The sequence below is a fragment of the Dendrobates tinctorius genome, unplaced genomic scaffold (assembly GCF_039654945.1).
Source record: "Dendrobates tinctorius isolate UK_male_01 unplaced genomic scaffold, ASM3965494v1 ptg000362l, whole genome shotgun sequence".
NCBI lineage: Eukaryota > Metazoa > Chordata > Amphibia > Anura > Dendrobatidae > Dendrobates > Dendrobates tinctorius.
In genome coordinates, this window is record NW_027362028.1 from 2,603,991 (window position 1) to 2,626,317 (window position 22,327).

Consider the following 22,327-nt stretch of genomic DNA (forward strand, 5'->3'; position numbering starts at 1 on the left):
TCGATTTGCAGACTCTTATGGCAAGTTCCACACTGGATATGCGGTCACCACTGAAACAGAAGTCCTTCTGGCTGAAGCCTTGCCACCTCATCTTTCGGCTCAAGAAGCCGAACTTGTGGCCCTACAACAAGCATGTTATCTAGCAGAAGGGAAGACGGCCAATGTCTACACTGACTCAAGATACGGCTATGGAATCTGTCACGATTTTGGATTCCTGTGGAAGTCCCGAGGGTTCATTACGGCTACAGGAACCCCTGTTAAACATGCACTAAGGATTAAAGCCCTGATGAAGGCATTGGAGCTACCTGTACAAATTGCGGTGATCAAGGTCAAAGCTCACGGGAAAGTCAATTCGAAGGAGACTAGAGGAAACCATTTAGCAGATCAAGCTGCCAAAGCTGCTGCCATAAAGAATGTCTCAGCAAAGTGGGAAGAAGAAGAAACAGCACCAGAAAAACCCTGTTGGGAAGGCACTGATACACCTGTGATGCCTGTGCTTACCAGAGCACAAACAAGAGAACAGGCAACCAAAGAAGCTACCCAAGCCGGAGAAGAACGAGACTTTGAGAAGTCCGAAGCCCGAAGAAAGAAGAGGGAGTTGATAGAAGACATGGAAATGGAATACCCTGCCACCGGATCTGTCTGGAAGCCAGCCCGACCACCTGAAGAGAGATTGTGGGAAGAACAAAAGTTGACCTCTAAAGAAGAAAAGAAGCAGTGGGAAGCTGCAGGAGCCATTCATGGGAATCGTAGTTCTGCCGGACAATACCAATTTCCTAGACTCTATAAGGTGGATGGGAAACCCTGTCTACCCAAAAGAATGTATCCAGCCGTTGCAGCATGGGCTCATGGATCAACTCATCGAGGAAAGAACCAAGCTCTGGCCTGTATCAAGAAGCTCTACTGGGCCCCAGGAATCTCTACCACTGTCACAGCCTACTCAAGAGCCTGCCCAGTCTGTGCCATCTGTAACCCAACAGCCACCGCCAAGGTTCCACTTCAGCATCTTGCCAAACCAGACTACCCTTGGCAGAGAATCCAGGTTGATCATATTCAGATGCCCAAGTCAGGAAAGTATGAGTATGTCCTAGTGGCTGTGGATATGTTCTCAGGATGGCCCGAAGCCTACTCAGTGACCAACATGACTGCCAAAACTACCGCTAAGAAGCTCATCACTGAAATTTCGTGCAGATTTGGAATTCCCGAAGTTGTTGAATCAGATCAAGGCCCAGCCTTCACTGCCAATGTCTACGAGGAATTGTGGCACATGTTAGGGACAGATTTGGGTCTGCACACCCCCTATCACCCCTCCAGTTCAGCCAAAGTTGAGAGAATGAACTCCACAATTAAGACCCAGTTGCTTAAAATGAGCCAGGACCACCCACTCCCATGGCCAGATTTGCTCCCCGTGGTCCTATACCATATCAGACACACCCCACAGGGAAAACACGGCCTGACTCCCTTTGAGATTCTTTTTGGTGCTCCACCTAAAATAGGAGACATTAGGCCACAAGAGTTGTCTGAGACAAATGATAAAGTTGTACAATTTGTGATTGCATTGTCTAAGGAACTGTCTAACACCCACTCTACAGTTTCTGCTTCTCTTCCAGAATCCACAGGTGACGTGGTCCATGACTTTGTGCCAGGAGACCTGGTGTATGTGAAAAAGTTTGTGCGCAGAGATTGTCTCCAGCCGAGATTTGAAGGACCCCACACGGTGATCCTGGTCACCCCCACTGCAGTAAAACTTGAAGGAAAGAGCACCTGGATTCATGCTTCACACTGTAAAAGAGACCGAACCAGTGTTTAGTCACAGTAGTGACTGAAGGGAAATGTTGCTGTTGTTTTTGACCTTGGGACTGGGGGCCATCCTCGCCCCTACCTCTTCGGCCCCTATTGTAAATAAGAATTCTGGTCCCTTTATTCTCTGGGTAAACCTGACAGCCCCGGTGAATATCTGGCGATTTGATTTCTGTGATGTAGTCAAGTGCCTTGAGACTGAACGGGTGGTAGAGGGGATCATCCAGTTCTATATGTGTGTTACCAGACAAGACAACAATAATTGTCATTATTGGACAGATGCTGCCTGGAGTACGGGGAATGATTGGGGATATAAACCTAGCGAAGCCATGTTCCCCAAGGATGGGACGGGTAGGAGTCTTCGTGAGAGAATGCATCTAACAGCCCTTCTGCAACCATTTAGGGGCTGTAAATGGGGTAGAAGCTGTCACCCCCTTCTCCTAAATCTTGAAAGCCCTCAATCTGCTGATCTGCAGACGTTCGTACTAGGAAGGCATTATAATTATGTATTTAGTGCTGGACCTTATGCGTATTTAGGCCATATACGGCTTCAGGATATTAGCTTCAGACCAACCAAGGCCCCCGTTACCAGTACACCTAAAATAGGCCCAGGTGAGCGTTTGCAAAATGTAGTTAATGAAGTGATCCCCATTCCAGGTCTCAGTTGGCAAGAGGTTTTCTCCATAGAAACACAAACAGCCCCAAGGAAAAATTTGTGGTTAGAATGGGTGAGGTACAATGTAAAAGTCCAGAATATCTCTGTAGGATGTATTGCTTGTGCTGCTGCGAATACACACCTATACACACATGCATTGCTTTTCCCTGATGACAACACCACTGCCTGTGTCATGAATTTGTTGAAAGGTTTGAAGCCCACTGATTGCCCAGATTACGTCCCACTAATTCATAAGGAACCCAAACTAAAGGTCCCAGGAGAAGTAACTGTATTAGCTGACAATTACACCTGCTATAATTCCCACGACACCACAGGTACACCAGTAGGGATCTTCGAGACAGGTTTCTGCAAAGAGAATAGTTCTCTAGATACTGACTTGTTAATCAAACATACACAATATATGTATGACATTTATTGGTTATGTGGAGATGGTAAGCTCCGTCCTAGGTTGCCAAATGCCTGGACAGGCCAATGCACCCTTGTTAAACTAGCTATGCAGTTCAAGATTCTACCCTGGGATCCAAAGATACCTGATGAACCTACCAGGAAAAGGAGAAGCCTCGATCAGCTCCATATGAGTTATGAAGAAGATCCACTAGTATATATTGATGCTATTGGAGTGCCAAGGGGGGTGCCTGACCAATTTAAAGCCCAGAACCAGATCTATGCTGGCTTTGCTTCTATAATCCCACAGGTGCAGATTAATAAAAATGTTGAATGGATCAATTACATATATTACAGTGAACAAAGGTTTGTCAATTTCAGCCAAGATGCCTTCCAAGGTATAGTTGAAGAATTGGGCCCTAACACTAGAATGACACTCCAAAATCGACTAGCCCTTGATATGATATTAGCTGAGAAAGGAGGAGTTTGTGGGATGGTGGGAGAGGAGTGTTGTACCTATATCCCTCAGAACTCTGGAGTGAATGGAAAAACCATGATAGCCCTTAAAAAGATAACTGGGTTAGCAGCAGAATTGAAAACTAATGCTGGAGTAGACACATCTTTCTTTTCCGGCTGGTTGGGTGGACTCAAGGGATTCCTTCAACAAGCTTGTATAGTACTGATTGCCCTCCTTGTAATTGGATCGATAACTCTTTGTTGTGTTATTCCCTTGTATAAAAAGGTTATTGCCAAAGCAACTCCGACTGGCACCTTCCTCAATCAAGAAGTAGACCCACCAGAGTACGATGGTACTGATCTAGGGGAGATCCCTAAGTATATTCCCCTCAAGAGAGTAGACAAAACCCCCCATTCTCAGATGATGTTAAGAGACTTAGTTTAGGGACAGCGGGAGAACTCCATGTGAGGTTAGTGAAGGGTTCAGCTGCCTGGAGGCCTCTCGCTAGGGGAGAGCTTCTGAGGTGTCTGGATGAAGAAATCCACCTCCCCTTTTCCCATCGCATGGACAGTCTCGAAGGATCTTTCATTAAGGGAAAAACTTAGTGTTTAGGGGGGATTGTCAAGGTGAAAATATATTTTCTTATATAACTTTTATACTTTTATACTGTGAAACAATAAGTTTTTCCTAATTGCTTGCTAATGCAAATGTAACTGTATTAAAGATGGCTGCCAGTGTTCACTTTCACTTAAATTCAGTGTCTAAAGAGTTAAGTTAAGTTTCATTTCTCCTAAAAAAGATAACTCAGGAATGTGAAGAAGAAGTAACCATCGGGAGACGTTTTGACGAATCAGAGAGAGACTGGACACTAGATGTATACTGCATAAACCCCGCCTAATGCACGCCTTCCCCTAACACTCAATATAGTATTGTGTATTTGTAAATAAAGCCAGTTGTTGTACTGCTCCTGACAGGTGTGGATGCGGGACATTAGCTAAGACTGAATCAGCTGCGTGTCTGAGTCATTCTTAATCGGTACCAGATGTTTTGCGCTCGCACAATGATTTGGAATGACTGGTGAATGAGGATTTATTGTCGTTTACGACCCCCGACAAAGTTACCCAGAAGAGAGACACATAGTAGTAGGGACCATAAATGGCTTTTTGGGGGGGTAAAGCAACAAAAATATTTCAACAATGTGTTGTGCAGCTGTATAAAGTTTGGGCTGTTTCTCTTGTCCTCTGTGCCAGGTCAGTGACCCTGTGTCAGTATATACTGCACGGTTTCCATATATTTTCTCTACTGACTCATCGTGGACATCTTCTGTCCTCGGCCTTCACCACATTGCTGACATCAGACAGCGGACAGCAAGCGAGCAGCGCGGCCGCAGCGTGAGCGGAATGACAATCACGTTGATAAACATATTTCGAGCAAAGCTATTGATCATGCAGAAAGGTCAGCGCGATTCCTGTCAGATCTCTAATTACTTTTCTTCTTCCATATTCCCTAATGCAAAAGGTGTTGAAGCGTCTGGAAATGCACGGTGTGATAAATGGCGCTGTCATCTGCCGCCCGCTAGAAGAACGGTTCCTTTTCTTTTTATGGTTTCAATAAATTTTCTAATGAAATAAAAAAAATGAAAAACACAATATTCAACTTATGCGATTCAACTCCTCACCATGTTCAAGATCTCTGCTTGCTGCCAGTGAATGAGAACACTGTTATTTCCCATTCAGAGGCAGTGACCCTGGACATCGCCTGTCATCCTGGACATCATTCTTTTAGTGTTCTGTGTTTTTTGTGCTAGGTTTATCTGTACCATTTTTAAAGTGCGCAGAATTTTAGATTTCCAGATTTTTTTCGCCTCATTCATCATCCACTTGTCTTCCATTTCTCCCTCCCCCCCAGAATGACCTTATGTACGCCAGATAGAATGCTTCAGTTTTTGCAACATTGCGTAAAACGTGCCACTTTGCTTGGACAGTAAAATTGCAGAATTTTTGTGCAGAAAAACGCAGCATTTTCGCTACATGTGAACACGCTCTAAATGTCCAAGAAAAGTGGACATGATGTCATGAAATCTCCGCCCTCGGTGGGCTATGGACGCTGCTGTACTCTGCGGTTTTGATATATTTTTTCTCTATAGGCTTCTAGATGAAGCCTCAAAAAACCACTTGTAAAAAAAATTCTGTTGCGTTTTTAATCATTGTTTTTCTTTATTATTAAAAAAAGCATTAAAAACGCGGCTTTACGTCTGCATCAAAAACGCATCAAATATATATAAAAGAAGCACAGCAAACACGCAATAATTAGACTTTTATTCTCCCTCTAGTATATAGGGACATAGAAATACACTGCTATGTACAGATGTGCCTCTATGTACTAGTAAGCTTAGCTTTGGCTTGCAATGAGGAGGTTGAGGGTTTGATTCCAGATAAGACCAAATTATAAGAAAAGGAGAGGATTGCATGATCAGAAATGTTGGCTTTACCCCCTGATGAGGAGGGCGGAGTGATAAAGAGAAGACATCCCATGGAGAGAAAAGTGAGTGTTGGAAGTTGGGACAAAGCCTTGACTTGCCTGGTACATGAGAATGACTCCTTAAATTGGAACAGTCCTGCTGAATGTCTGCACCATGTTGACCAGTAGTTGCCATACTGTCACACCAAAACAGACACTAATAACTTTCTCCTAACTTACATGGAATAAATCAAAATTCAGTGATGATCCCTTATGGAGATTTAAAGGGGCTGTCTGTGTTTTGCAATCATCTTTTCTAACAATTCAGGAAAACAGAAGTTGCTCCACTGCTGGTATGTCCATTAATCAGTTGCAAACACAACCAGTAAGATTTCTCTTTCCCTAGACTGGAGAAATAAGGCAATTCACAGATTTTGTTTAAATGCATATATGTTTGTACTCCAGAGAAATAAATGCTTGTTGTAGCCGCCCTCTACTAATAGACGTGGGCCCTAAACAGAAGCCCCTGCACCTCGGTAGGATGTGCCAGTCATCTTGGCTCTATCAGACAGCACCTTACATAGAATATGTACTGACCTTAAACTTTATAACGACGGGCAGATTGGTTACAGAACCCGCCCAGGACGCATAGCGCTGATCATTAGCGACCGGGTTATCCAGGGAGAAGTAAGAGAGTGCAGAGATAAACTTGGGTTCTCCTCCTTTAACAATGGCTTGTCCTCTAACCTCTTTCCCCGTGTCACCTGCAAAATGTAAAGAATAAGTATTTGACAAGAGCACTGAGCAAGGATGCTGGGGTGTAAATAAGAAAAGAAAGGCTTTGATTTCACATTTAATGTCAGATTATTAGAAATTCTATTATTCACTTACAGCTTATCTATGAATTTATTGCAAAAATGTCCAATCCCAGAATAAAACCATGTGAAATTCCCAGTAAACACCATCACAACGGTGCTTTATTAAATAAATGAGTGAAGATGAGGGACATTATTACAGGAAGGGGTCCAGGATGGAGAAGATTAAAAATAAAGGGGTCAGGATGGGGAGTATTATTATAGGATATAATATACAGAGCTCCTGTGTATAATGTCACCAGTGATCACTGTATTACCTGTACACTGACACTATATACAGAGCTCCTGTGCATAATGTCACTGGTGATTACTGTATTACCTGTACACTGACAATATATACAGAGCTCCTGTGTATAATGTCACTGGGGATCATTGTATTACATATACATTATATAGAGAGATCCTGTGTATAATGTCACTGTGATGCCCGTATTACCTGTACACTGACACTATATACAGAGCTCCTGTGTATAATGTCACCGGTGATCACTGTATTACCTGTACACTGACACTATATACAGAGCTCCTGTGCATAATGTCACTGGTGATTACTGTATTACCTGTACACTGACACTATATACAGAGCTCCTGTGTATAATGTCACTGGGGATCATTGTATTACATATACATTATATAGAGAGATCCTGTGTATAATGTCACTGGTGATGCCTGTATTACCTGTACACTGACACTATATACAGAGCTCCTGTGTGTAATGTCACCAGTGATCACTGTATTACCTGTACACTATACACTATATACAGAGCTCCTGTGTATAATGTCACCAGTGATCACTGTGTTACCTGCACACTGACACTATATACAGAGCTCCTGTCATGATCCCAGTGCAGGTTTTGACCTGCACGTCAGGGGTTAATGTCTTGAGCTCAGTGCAGGCTTTGACCTGCACACCTGGGGTTAATTATTGTGGCCTCTCTTTGGTTCGGGCAGAGCTTTCTATTGCCCTGAGATACTCCAATCCCTTTCAGTTATACTTTTGCCTTTGGCCAAGTGTTGTGACCCCTGTGTGCCTGTTCGTTGTCTTGTAGCTTGCTTATATGGTTCTGATCCGGTTCTGTCCCCCATTGTGAGTTTGCCTGTTGATTCTGTACTGTATATCTGCTTCTCTGGTTTCTGACTTCTTGGCTATGTCTTGACTATCCGTTCTGTCTTGCCCTTTGGTAATTGTCGTGCTATCTCATGCTTTGACCGCGGCCTGATCTGGTTTATTTCCCTGTCTATGCCTATTAGTAACTTTGTTCCGTAGTTACCATTCTAGGAGTTTTCCTGCAGCTCCTAACTCGCGAGTTTAGGCCATGCCCCCAGCAGTCACATGCTTCAGGTCCTGTGGGTCTGAAGCACGCATCTTCTCTGCTGCTGCCCGCTCCACAGGTATCTCTGAGCACAGTTTGTCTTACTCAGGACACGCGCACTGGCTCAGTGAGCAAGTGTAGTGCGGTGTTCCTGACAGCTCCTGTGTATAATGTCACTGGTGAGCACAGTATTACCTGTACACTATACACAGAGCTATTGTGTATAATGTCACCGGTGATCACTGTGTTATCTGTACACTGACAGAATATACAGAGCTTCTGTGTATAATGTGACCAGTAATCACTGTATTACTCAGTCACTATGTGGTGGTAATATGCTATCTGGTAACAGTGTGATCTTTGTCCCTTGTATGGGGTATTATTCAGTCACTATGTGGTGGTAATATGTGATAATATTTGTTCCTTGTATGTGGTATTATTCGGTCACTATGTGGTAGTAATATGTGGTCTGGTCATGGTGTATTGGTATTTATCCCCTGTATGTGGTATTATTTGGTCACTATGTGGTGGTAATATGTGGTCTGGTCAAAGTGTGGCAGTATTTGTCCCTTGCATATGGTATTTTTTGGTCACTATGTGGTGGTAATATTGGGTCTGGTCACAGTATGGTGGTATATGTCCCTTGTATGTGGTGTCTGGGGCGCACAGGAGGAACTGACCCTAGGAGCCACACTACAGCTACAGTGGGGAAAATATGTATTTGATACACTGCCAATTTTGAAAGTTTTCCCACCTACAAATAATAGAGAGGTTTGTAATTTTTATTAGAGACAGAATCTAAAAATAAATCCAGAAAATCACATTGTATGATTTTTACAGAATTAATTTACATTTTATTGCATGATATAAGTACTTGATACAATGGAAAAACAGAATTTAATATTTGGTGAAGAAAAATTTGTTTGCAGTTGCAGAGGTCAGACGTTTCCTGCAGTTCTTGACCAGGCTTGCACACAATGCAGCAGGGATTTTGGCCCATTCCTCCATACAGATCTTCTCCAGATCTTTCAGGCTTTGCGTCTGTCACTGCGCAACATTGAGTTTCATCTCCTACAAAGATTTTCTATTGAGTTCAGGTCTGGAGACTGGCTAGGCCACTCCAGGACCTTGATATGCTTCTTACAGAGCCACTCCTTAGTTGCCCTGGCTGTGTGTTTCGGGTCATTGCCATGCTGGAAGACTCAGCCATGACCTATCTTCAATGCTCTTACTGAAGGAAGGAGGTTGTTGCCAAAATCTCACGATACATCCATCTTCCCATCAATAAGGTGCCATCGTCCTGTCCCCATTGCAGAAAAGCAAGCCCAAAGTATGATGTTTTCCGCACCATGCTTCATGGTTGGTATGGTGTTCTTGAGATTGTACTCATCCTTCTTCTTCCTCCAAACTTGGCGAGTGGAGTTGATACCAAAAAGTTCTATTTTGGTCTCATCTGACCACATGACATTCTCCCATGCCTCCTCCGGATCATCAAGATGGTCATTGGCAAACTTCAAATGGGCCTGGACACGTACCGATGTGAGCAGGGGGACCTTCCGTGCCCTGAAGGATTTTAATCCATGACAGGGTATTGTGTTACTAACTGTAATGTACGAGACTGTGGTCCCAGCTTTTTTCAGGTCATTGACCAGGTCGTCCTCTGCAGTTCTTGGCTGATTCCTGACCTTTTTCAGAATCATCCTTACTCCATGAGGCGAAATCTTGCATGGAGCCCCAGCCCGAGGAAGATTGACAGTCATCTTGTGTTTTTTCCATTTTCTAATAATTGGGCCAACAGTTATTGCCTTCTCACCAAGCTGCTTGTCTATTGTCCTGTAGCCCATCCCAGCCTTGTGCAGGTCTAAGATATTGTGTCAGGTGTCCTTAGACAGCTCTTTGGTCTTGGCCATGGTGGAGAGGTTGCAGTGTGAGTGATTGATTGAGTGTGTGGACAGGTGTCTTTTATACAGATAACAAGTTCAAACAGGTGCAATGAATCCAGGTAATGAGTACAGAGTAGGAGAGCTTCTTAAAGAGAAACTAACAGGTCTGTGAGAGACAGAATTCTTGCTGCCTGGTCGGAGATCAAATACTTATTTCATGCAATAAAATGCAATTTAATTATGTAAAAATCATATAATGTGATTCTCTGTTTTTTATCTTTAGATTCTGTCTCTCACAGGTGAAGTGTAGATACGATAAAAATTACAGCCCTCTCCATTCTTTGTAGATGGGAAAATGTGCAAAATCGGCAGAGTATCAAAGACTTATTTTCACCATTGTTCATCGATTCCCTGAATTATGACGGTACCTACCTTCAGATGAACTTATCACATCAAACAACTTTTTACATTCTTTTTTTGATGACTTAAAGAAAAGAAATCCTGAACTGGAGGAGGTGCAATGTTCAAAATTTGACTTAGATCCATCTAAAAAAAAAAAAAACAAGCGTGATGTTATTAAAGATAAATGCGTTGTCCAGTTTATAAAACCATATTCCCTACCAATGAGTTATTAAAGAGGGGGGTCCTCTATTCAGGACCTTCATCTCTTGGTCACAGTCTAGAGAGGGTATAAGGAGTGTCTCCCTCTCAGGAGGACCCGTCTCGACCGATAGGAATGGACACTGTGTAATACTTCACACCGCCTGTTGGGGAGCTGTAGAGAAACTCAACACTTAGTGCCAGGTTACAATGGATCCCACTTTGTAAGCAGCTTATTGTCAAGAGAATTTTCCAAGGAGAAACTATCTAAAATGGAGAAGTTTAAGCCCAAGAGTATATTGTGACGACCAGTGAAGAAGCTTAATGATATATGGATTATGAAGATACAGATGTGCTATTCGTTGACTTTCCAGCCCACCTTTGACTGTCAGGGGAAGTTGAGAGTAGTAGTTTTGTAACAGCTGGAAAGCCAGTGTATGGAGACCATTGATCTTCATACTGTACCATGACTTATTCGTACAGAAAATACTATTCTTGGTGTCAATATATAGGACTGATCCCTTGGAGCCATCCTTGTAGACGCATGCCTATTTTCAGACTTTCTATTACTATTATTTAGAAAATTCTGGAGCCCATGTTTCGTCCAATTTTCCTCTAGAATAAGAGGATGATATCATTATGGCTGTAACATTATGTACCATATTTGGTCACTTTCTCAGTTTCAAGTCGAAAGCGGAACTCATATGTGCCACCCAGAGATCCAGATTGTAGAAAATGGGTTCCGTAATTGTCGATGAGCTTGCGGTAAGTGGTGTACTCGTAGACGGACGGCAGGTAGAAGAGCTCTTTCCAGAACGACTCCGCAAGTACTAAATGTTCTGCATGGTTATTGATGAATTGTGCCACTTCCACGTGATTCTTGACCACCAAATACTGGTAACTCTGGAGAGTAAAAACACGCATAATTTAGGTTCATCTCATTCATCAGATTTCTAGAGCCGGGAAGCCCGATCCATAACCCAATTTCCATAGAGATGACAGAAGAAGGTGATGTCGCCTCCAGCAGCCATTATTGGCAACCAGATGACTTCAAGTCAACACCGTGCCAAATGTCATGGGGGATCCAAACTTTACAGATATGCAGTTCATCCGTTTTTATATGCTAATGTAGAGCACACGAACAGGGGAGGAGGGGGATGAAGCTGCAGTTTCATTTTCTCTTCATATTTGAGACATCTGATGGGGCTCATTCTCCATATTCAAAAGGCAGAAGGATGGAAAAAAAGACCCCAAACTTACTTGTCCCCAATGTCATGACATTCATGTGACTACCAGTATGTAAATGCACAAATACACGTTATATGGACTCCCGGAAGCTCAGGGTGAGTTTTACCTTTTCTTTTGTGGTTGCGATGGTGCGGGTTGCGTCCTTGTTACCAGCATAGTTGGACCTGACTTGCTCCTCAGTGGTTTTCACATAGGCCCAGCTGCTGTTATAAAAATCGTAGCTGAAATCATTATTAACTTCTACCTGCAAAGCAAATATTATGATCAAACAAGTATTTATACATGATAAAGATTTATGCCAGAGATTAATGGTCTGAGCCGTGATTACGGCTGTATCCAGCAGTTGTGCGTCATGGTGGCTCCACTCAGAAAACTGTATCAGGCCATAAATGCAATAGGACGTAGACCAAGAGTTCTATCAACCGAGAACTACGTCACTGTCTCCAACATGAAAACGTACCCATGGGCCAAGAGTGTATCTCCCGGGCTCCCCGTGTCCTCACCACTAGCCATTTTCCACTGACACAGATAACGCCCCAATGTCAGGGATGACGTGAGATCTTTTTCTGCACCAGAAGTGAAGAACAATAGAAGCTAATGGGTTTGGTCTGTATTTAGGGGTCAGGAAAAGGAATCTGAATTTAGAGGGTCTACGATCCGAAGAAAATTAGATGGAAATCTTTGTATTTATGGCATCTGGTCTGAGGTCTGTAGAACTTAAAAATGTCTGGATCTCTATTTAAGGGGGGTTATGGGGATATGTCAGGGGATAGTTTTCATTTTGGGGTGTGTTGTTATTCATATAGTAAGGGACTTTTGTTCTATGTAAATTAGAAGGTTATCAGTTGAAAAAATGACCAGATTTCATGTTTCAGAATCTCCTTGATGTCACTTCTTGGCCCCTTCTGAGCTACTCCCTGACTCCTCTGTGCCATATTACCAATCCGGGCCTGTCTGTTCCTGTCTGAAAATTCTGCCCCCTCCAGACTCTTCTGTCCCCAATAGACTCCTATTTACCTCATCAAACCCCTATTTTAAATACAGACCCCTCTGTTCACTCCAAACCTCCTTTTACCTTTTAGACCCCTGTGTCCTCCTCCAGTCTCCTCTTTCTCCTTGAAACTCTGTCTTTTCTGACTCCTCTGTCCCCCCTCCATACTCCACTGTCCACTCAACTCCTTTGTACTCTCCAGATTCCATTTACCACTATGGACTCCTCTTTATCTATTCAGACACATCTATCCCCTTCTAGATTTCTTTTTCTTCTACAAACCCATCTATATCTTTTTAGACTCCTATGTCCTTATCAAGACTCCTCTGTCTCAGTCCACCAGACTTCTCTGTCTCAGTCCACCAGACTCCTCTGTCTCAGTCCACCAGACTCCTCTGTCTCAGTCATCCAGACTCCTCTGTCTCCTCCAGATTCCTCTTCATCTTTTAAGACTCCTCTGTCCTATCCAGAGCGTCCTGTCTCCCCTCCAGACTCCTCTGTCCTACTCCAGACTTCTCAATCCTCATTAAACTCTTCTATCCTCCTTCAGATCTCTATGTCCCTTCCAGACCTTCTGCCCTCCTCCAGACTCCTCTGTCCTTCTCCTCTACATTTGTTTGTCCTCAGCGGACCTCTCGGTCTCCTCCTCCAGAATCCTTCTGTCTCCCCTCCGGACCCGCTTTCCCCTCTGTCCCCTCCAAACCCTTCTATCTCCCCTCCAAACTCCTCTCTCCACCTCCAGATCACTACGTCCCTTTCAGACCTTTCGTTCTCCTCCAGACTTCGCTACTAGAGCTTTATTTCTCACAGGAACAAAGGATCAGGAATGTAGAAGTGGATCGTCTTTATCCTTCTACATCTGCTGTCAGGTGACAATTCAGACATTCACATACACATCTGATGAGCAGGTAGACATTTATCTAATGTGTCTGTCCACCTGAAGATTTGCAATTGTTGCCATCACTCCAGAGCTACCAATATTGAGGAGGTAGAAGATGGTGACTAGACATTGCCACTTTCTATAGACATGAGGGATCAGATGCTGCACAGGTTCCCTCAGACGTGGTGAGCTAGCAAAACTCCGGCTACATGGGGCAGATTCCTTTCCAATCCAATATGTGAAGATCTACTGAGGAGTCTGGCTGGGTCCATACGGGGCAGATATTGTGCCTTGTATATGACTGGTAATGTGGCACAGGGTATACATCCCATTCCCATACAAGACAAGGTGAAATGCAGGGAGGTGCGATGGACCGAAGATCGGCTGCATCGAACATTAGGCTCTATGGAGAATACAAAGTCACCCCTTTAAATATTACTGGGAGTAAAAAATGCGGAGGTCGGTCCAAGAGGAGCTGCTCCTTGGTTGGGATGTAGTTTGGCACCCGGCACCACATCTAAGGCAAAGTGGGCAGCACGTGATAAGACCAATATGCATTATGTTGACATCACCTTAAAGGTGTAGGTGAGGACGTTGTCACTGAGTCTGTAGAAATCTCTTTCGTCACCACTGTACACTTTACGACATTTCCCTCCAAAGCTCTTTGTGTGAATGACCGGGCTCCTCATCTGCTGGGTGGCGACATTGAAACTGGAAACAATAAATCAAAGAGAGAATGAAATGTATCTGATACCTTTCATATAATCCTCAATACAATGTCAGAACAGGATCAATGATGCCAGGGGGTGCAGAGACCACCTCCCTGTACTGCACTGTGAGCAGAGACCACCTCCCTGTAGGGTATTGTGAACAGAGACCACCTTCCTGCAGGGTATTGTGAGCAGAGACCACCTCCCTGTAGTGTATTGTGAGCAGAGACCACCTCCCTGTAGTGTATTGTGAGCAGAGACCACCTCCCTGTAGGGTATTGTGATCGGAGACAACCTCCCTGTAGTGTATTGTGAGCAGAGACCACCTCCCTGTAGGGTATTGTAAGCAGAGACCACCTCCCTTTAGTGTATTGTGAGTGGAGACCACCTCCCTATAGTGCACTGTGAGTGGAGACCACCTCCCTGTATTGCATTGTGATCAGTGGCCATCGCAGATATCATCGCTGTGTGCACTGCGTTCCTAGGCTCAGCTGTGATGATATCCTCTCCCCAGAGATCTCTCCGGCACAGATCCCTCTGTAACCTAGTGTCTCTCCGGCGCAGATCTCTCTGTAGCTTAAACTACTTGTGTTATGAGTGTAACATACAATAATTCATGTATCGCTAAAAGGAAAGACCTATTACAGGGAGAAGCCGCACCTGCACCCAACTGTTCTCTGTACAAACTAGAAGACCCTAATCACGCAACTCAAAAACACCACCTTGGACCTGGCACCCTAAAAGGCCATCGAGGGGTTTCTTGTACCTCCTGAGGAACCAGAGGGAAGGCAGCAACAGAGAAGAGGAAAATGTCCAGGATGATACGAACACCCAAAGTGAGAACATTAAAAACATGTTCATATAAGGTAGAGAAGGAAAGCTAAGGAGAGTCAAAAAAGAAACAGCAAGAATTAACTCCCAGAAATCTGAAGAGAAGAGGTGAAAGGAAGAGGGACTGGGAAGAAAAAACAAACAGTCTCACTGCAGCAATTCAACTGGTGTTTACCATGCAAGGTAAACTGTCATGCACGCACGTGGCGCATGTGAATCGTAGACCCACTGTGTCACAGGGCCAGGCTTACCTAGGAGGGGCATGATTAAGTGGCTACCTGATTTTCACTGGAGCTGCTGTTGGTGGAGTCACTCCTATGCAGTACGACCGCTGCTGACCCCAGGGATCAGGATTGCAGACACGGACTAGGCTATGACTAACTGATTGGACAGGATACAGACTCTCCTCAGACTACACAGGTTCTGGATCTTCAGGCAGAATGTATACAGACAGGGCTGGATTCAGATACTGGAACAGGCTCCGACAGTACGGACACTGGAACGCTAACCAAGGCAGACACTGGTGCTGGTTCAAGAACCACTGAAACGGTTTCAGGTTTGGGTTCCGCGAGGTGACGTGAGGGTTCTGCTACCACCAGTGCGGCTTCAAGGATCAGATACAGCTTATGCCGCTTTAGGTTTCAGGTACCGCCGGTGAAGCTTCAGGGTTCAGGTACTGCCGGCACGGCTTCAAGGTTGAAGCCATAGCCACACAAGGACTAGGGGTTCAGGTTCAGGCCCTGGTCACACAAGAACCTGGGTTTTAGATTCAGGCCCTGGCCACACAATGACCAAGGGTTCAGGGTAAAGCACTAACTACAGAGGATACTAGAATGGGTGACCTAACATCAAATAGTTGCACACAAACTAAGTAAAGAAAACTACAGGGGTCTCTCAGGCATCTCCCTACTTGGAAGGGTGCCTTTTATTCAAGATGCCTCTCAGTTAGTCGCTGGGGGCATTTTCAAAGCATGCACGTTTGCCCCTTTAAGAACAGGGGACTGTGCGCCCTGACGGGAAGCTTGGGCAGGGTACACATGAGCAGGACAGGAAGCAAGAGACTGGGAGATCACCGCGCAGCCAGGGGCAACCACATTAGTGTTAAATAAATCCCTTAGCTGAAGGGTTGGAACTTCTAAACCTAACTCTGCCTAGAGGTATAGCCAGCAAGGAAGTGCAGAGAAGGGTGAACATATAAAACCCAACCCAGAATGTGACAGAGCAGACAAAAGAGGAAAATGGAAAACACCTGGAGAGATACAAATAAAGAAGGGGGAACAAAGGCTATTGGAACTACCAGCATTCCGACAGGGAACAAAAAGCAATAGCCCAGTAGACAGAGGAACCGACCACAAAACAACAGGTCAGCGGAGCAAATTCCCAAACCGAGCCATGACACCATGTCACTAAGTCACCTCTGTACGTTTAGCAGTGACATCTTTTCATCTTGCTAAAATATTATATACACATCTATATCACAGGCTCCACACAGTTGTCATACCCAGAGCCCCACTATCCTGAGTGACATCTGAGGTATAATAAACAATAATGGTTGCTATCCTCTCTTCTTACCCAAGGCCGGTCTGAAGCGTGTTGGGTGGGGGTTTATCAATGTCGCACACTTTGTGTCGCACCTCGCAGTTAGCTTCATCATTGCTGTCTTCCTCACAATCGTGATCACCATTACACACCAGAGATTTACTGATACACGGACCTGAAACACATGGAAATGTGGACAATCACTCACCCATCCCATATTATGTGAAGGAGGATAGGTGATGTAGATAGGTGATGTAGAAAAGTACATTTTCCAAAAAGTTTTTCCAGAAGTGCCACCTCATATAGGTAATTAGCCTATTTTACCATGGAGCATTGCCAATAAGACTCCATATTCAGCACAAGTACCAGCAGGCACAACCTCACCATTATATGGGGTCACCAGAGATAACCAGTAGTGACAGTGCGCTCTGTACATCAGCTGATTTTGCCAGGAGAATGCTCAATGGCAGCAGTGGAAATGTAGTAATAACATGGAAGCCATTGATATGAATCATCATTCACATCACATAAGAACAGAACTTCTGAACAGAGGAGTCCTGCTATGACAGCCACTCTCCAGAATCCAGTACTTTGTAATTTAATCTGCATGAATCTAGTGAAATGGTGTTCAACTGGCTGCCATTTTTCTGAATTCTTTTGAGGCTGAGGAAGAGGTCTGCACTCTGCTCGCTTCAGTTTGATCTTCTTTTTAATCTTCTTACTGGATCTTTCAATGCTCACATGGTAACATGGGGCGCCCTACTGGTAAACAATGTTCATCAACTCAAGATTCGCACCAAAGACTGAAGAGAAGACCAATATGAAGACCAATATGGGTGGGCAGCTACGGTCACAGGACAAGTGAGGGCCTAGGACAGGAGACGATAATCTTTTTTTTACTTTTTAACCCCCTTCCCAAACTTTAGTTTGGGGCAGATTCAATTCAGATCTAATATTATTCTAACCAAGTTCACTCTTCCAGACAATTAGAGCAAAATTTCAGGAGATTCGATCACTTATAATAATTGACTTATGGTGTTATCTTCATGAGACGACCCCTTTATAACCAGGGCCCGTACTGAAGAGGACCTGGAGATGAACACTTGACTTTGCATTTGGATAAATTGGCTCTGGCTTACTCATTAAAAATAACCTTTGTTTGCTGCTTCTATGTATTTATGGGTGCATTTAATTCACTGCTGGTATATATATATATATGTATAGGGTTTATTCACTGCTGGTATATATTTATGTATATGGTTTATTCAGTGCTGGTATATACAGTAACTATATACACAGCCCTTAGGGAAGCTCGGTTTAAACTAGATAAATACAATTTAATATTTTATTTATTGACAGTGGCGATAGGTCCCCCGGGGTCCTGACAATTTGATTGTGTGAGGCCAGAAATTCCTGATGTCAGTGGCTCATTAGCTACTTTACAACACCGAGGTTCTGGGCAAGCCCATAACTAGACAAACCTAGATGTCAGAGTCCACTGGGCTTAGAGGATCTAGGTATCCATACTTTACAATGTGAATCCAGTCTCACATTCGCCTAATGACTGGGGCAGAAAGGACCTGGGTGTTGATTGCCCAGAGTATTCTTCTTCAGGTCTGATCTTCACAGAATGTTCATTTTCTTGCTGTTAGTCAGAAAACCATTACCTAAAGCGCATCGGAAGCGGTCTCCGCAGCCGTCCTCTATTGGACATCCCTTGGTGGGAACGCAAGACTGAGTTTCATAAGAGTTTCCACTGCATTCAATGCCACCAAACTGGGCAAAAACCTCAACGGTCCGTCTGCGGGTCTGGATAGGAAATATGAAGGGGCACATCAGTCACTTCTGTTACTAACACCTGACACAGTGGGTGAGGATTAAGAAATGTTTTTCTTCTTTCTAGTATATAACTCTTAAAAAAAAATTGTTTGGGTGGATTTCCCTTATGTCTGACAAACCACTTAGATACTGCGATAACTATTGATGGCAGCATCTAAGGGGGTTAATCACCCTACTGTTGGAGTGGATGGCAGACAAATGATGGCACTGCTCCTCTGATCACTGGATGTATCTGTATGCCTGTCTGCAGTAAGAATCCTGCAATTAGATCGCTATAATACTTCCTTTGCTGAGAAGGGGTTAATACTAGATCCAATGTCCTATGAGGTTCTCAGGAATGAATGTGTTTCTGTATCTTTTCCCACTGACACTTGCTACAGAGAAAACTCAAAGACCCTCATTGTGGTAGAGTCCTTTGTAGAGGTTGTCACGCAATTACTATGTCAGACCCTCCCCTATAATCAGTGCCTGTTCAGTCCAGGCTGTCCTGTGGCTCCCAGCTTCCAGATGCCACAGATGAGACCCTTGTAACATATGAGTAAACCCCTTTAATGTGGTTCAGATTAGGAAATGGTGCCTTGCACTGTGCCCCATACATAGACATCCCCACATGCTAGCACATACAGTTGTGGCCAAAAGTATTGACACCCCTGCAATTTTGTCAGATAATACTCAGTTTCTTCCTGAAAATGATTGCAAACACGAATTCTTTGGTATTATTATCTTCATTAAATTTGTCTTAAATGAAAAAACACAAAAGAGAATGAAGCAAAAAAGCAAAACATTGATCATTTCACACAAAACTACCAAAATGGGCCAGACAAAAGTATTGGCACCCTCAGCCTAATACTTGGTTGCACAACCTTTAGCCAAAATAACTGCGACCAACCGCTTCCGGTAACCATCAATGAGTTTCTTACAATGCTCTGCTGGAATTTTAGACCATTCTTCTTTGGCAAACTGCTCCAGGCCCCTGATATTTGAAGGGTGCCTTCTCCAAACTGCCATTTTTAGATCTCTCCACAGGTGTTCTATGGGATTCAGGTCTGGACTCATTGCTGGCCACCTTAGAAGTCTCCAGTGCTTTCTCTCAAACCATTTTCTAGTGCTTTTGAAGTGAGTTTTGGGTCATTGTCCTGCTGGAAGACCCATGACCTCTGAGAGAGACCCAGCTTTCTCACACTGGGCCCTACATTATGCTGCAAAATTTGTTGGTAGTCTTCAGACTTCATAATGCCATGCACACGGTCAAGCAGTCCAGTACCAGAGGCAGCAAAGCAACCCCAAAACATCAGGGAACCTCTGCCATGTTTGACTGTAGGGACCGTGTTTTTTTCTTTGAATGCCTCTTTTTTTCTCCTGTAAACTCTATGTTGATGCCTTTGCCCAAAAAGCTCTACTTTTGTCTGATCTGACCAGAGAACATTCTTCCAAAACGTTTTAGGCTTTTCAGGTAAGTTTTGGCAAACTCCAGCCTGGCTTTTTTATGTCTCGGGGTAAGAAGTGGGGTCTTCCTGGGTCTCCTACCATACAGTCCCTTTTCATTCAGACGCCGACGGATAGTACGGGTTGACACTGTTGTACCCTCGGACTGCAGGGCAGCTTGAACTTGTTTGGATGTTAGTCGAGGTTCTTTATCCAACATCCGCACAATCTTGCGTTGAAATCTCTTGTCAATTTTTCTTTTCCGTCCACATCTAGGGAGGTTAGCCATAGTGCCATGGGCTTTACACTTCTTGATGACACTGCGCACGGTAGACACAGGAACATTCAGGTCTTTGGCGATGGACTTGTAGCCTTGAGATTGCTCATGCTTCCTCACAATTTGGTTTCTCAAGTCCTCAGACAGTTCTTTGGTCTTCTTTCTTTTCTCTATGCTCAATGTGGAACTCACAAGGACACAGGACAGAGGTTGAGTCAACTTTAATCCATGTCAACTGGCTGCAAGTGTGATTTAGTTATTGCCAACACTTGTTAGGTGCCACAGGTAAGTTACAGGTGCTGTTAATTACACAAATTAGAGAAGCATCACATGATTTTTCGAACAGTGCTAATAGTTTTGTCCACCCTCTTTTTTATGTTTGGTGTGGAATTATATCCAAATTGGCTTTAGGACAATTCTTTTTGTGTTTTTTCATTTAAGACAAATTAAATGAAAATAATAATAACAAAGAATTTGTGTTTGCAATAATTTTCAGGAAGAAACTGAGTATTATCTGACAGAATTGCAGGGGTGTCAATACTTTTGGCCACAACTGTATAGGTGGTGAGGTGACGTACCTGTGTCTTAGAGCAGCCATCGCATTCGGACCACGGCCCAAAGGAGCCCCATTTGCAGTTCACTTTTGTCATAAAGCTATAACATATAATATATAGTTGTTACATTACACACAATGACATAAACTACGACTTGGAAAACCTCTGATCTGACTTGTTCTAGCCTTACCAGACAATGTCGTATTACTTAAGGATTTCATTATAAACATGTTTTACATTTTCACGGAATTGTTATTTTTTTTAATTTAACTATTGAAATAAAGCAGTTTTCAAAGATTGTAGTTCTTACACCGACCACTAGAGCACTCAAAGGTTTTACAAGCAAGGACATTGCTGCTAGTTACATTGCCCCTAAATCAACCATTCATCATATCAACAAAAACTCTAAACAGAGAGAGGTTCAACTGCTGTTAAAAAAGGTACAAGAAGAGGAGACCAAGAAAGTCCAGCAAGTGTCAGGACATTCTACTAAAGAAGATTCAGCTATGGGATCGATTAAACACCAGTGCAGAGCTTGCCTCGTGAATGGCAGCAGGCAGGTGTCAGTGCATGTATACGCACAATGAGGCAAAGGCTTTTGAAGGCTGCCTGATGTCAAGTACAGCAAAGAAGCCACTTCTCTACAAGACAGACCACAAGAACAGACTGCAGGAAGGACGTGGACTGCACTGAACCAGGGTAAAGTAATTTTCCTGTGCCTGCCAATAGTAAAGCCTCCTGAGACCATTCATATGTGGGGCTTCTCTTTCATGAAGGCAGTCAATCACAATTTACCTAAGTACGGGATGTAAATCTCCTCCAAGAACAACTTCTCCTATCTTCCAGCACAATGTGGTGACGATGCTTTATCCCCATGATGGAGACAAGGTTACAAGGCAAAAGTGATAACTAAGTGGCTCCAGGAACAAAACATTGACATTTTGGGTCAAGGAAACTCCGCAGATACTGTATCAGTTCTAATCCTCAAAAGCGACAAAGAAAAACCCAGAAATTGTGATGACTCCAGGCTCTGATGAGACAAGAACGGACGGCCATCAGTCAGGATCTGCCCAGAAGATGATATCCAGTTGTTGGGGCGAAGGACAGAAGTCTGGAAAATAAGGGGCAGCGTTGGGAATATTGCGGAGTCACAGAAACTTCATGGATTTGTCAATAAAAATGTAAAAACTGATGAAATGTTTAGAATTGTTCGTCAGTGACCAGAGAAACATCTGACTAAAAGAGCAAAAAACACTGAAATATGAAAACCAGAATGTGTGACAGTGTCAAAACGTATGGCCACCACTGTACACACCGGGGCAGGATGAGCAGAGTCACTTCATTATCATTAAAGGGTGAGATAATGACAGCTGTATTGTACTGCTGGAAACCTGCTATATTACCGATCAGTAACGTCCCCATCCTGTGATTTCCATAACTCCACAACTTTTCCTTCTTGGTGTTGCAATTTCAATGTTGAGAAGTTGTTATATACTATATATACTGGCTGGAATAGTACATACAGTTTTGGTGCAGTTTTACACATAGCAAGAAGTGGATACAGTAGAAAAAAACGTTCGCCCTT

At 43.7% G+C, this 22,327-nt stretch overlaps 1 protein-coding gene across 1 annotated transcript in view; it reads right to left on the reverse strand.

The window, feature by feature from the left end:
* C7 (complement C7) overlaps positions 1-22,327 on the reverse strand; it is a 63,148-nt gene that overhangs the window by 27,182 nt on the left and 13,639 nt on the right. The window contains exons 3-10 of the mRNA XM_073562667.1: positions 20,767-20,842; positions 18,315-18,456; positions 16,681-16,822; positions 14,140-14,278; positions 11,803-11,940; positions 11,108-11,351; positions 10,281-10,394; positions 6,375-6,541 (exon numbers count right to left, since the gene is read on the reverse strand). Of these exons, the coding sequence (XP_073418768.1) occupies positions 6,375-6,541; positions 10,281-10,394; positions 11,108-11,351; positions 11,803-11,940; positions 14,140-14,278; positions 16,681-16,822; positions 18,315-18,456; positions 20,767-20,842 (1,162 nt within the window). The remainder of the gene's footprint in view (positions 1-6,374; positions 6,542-10,280; positions 10,395-11,107; positions 11,352-11,802; positions 11,941-14,139; positions 14,279-16,680; positions 16,823-18,314; positions 18,457-20,766; positions 20,843-22,327) is intronic.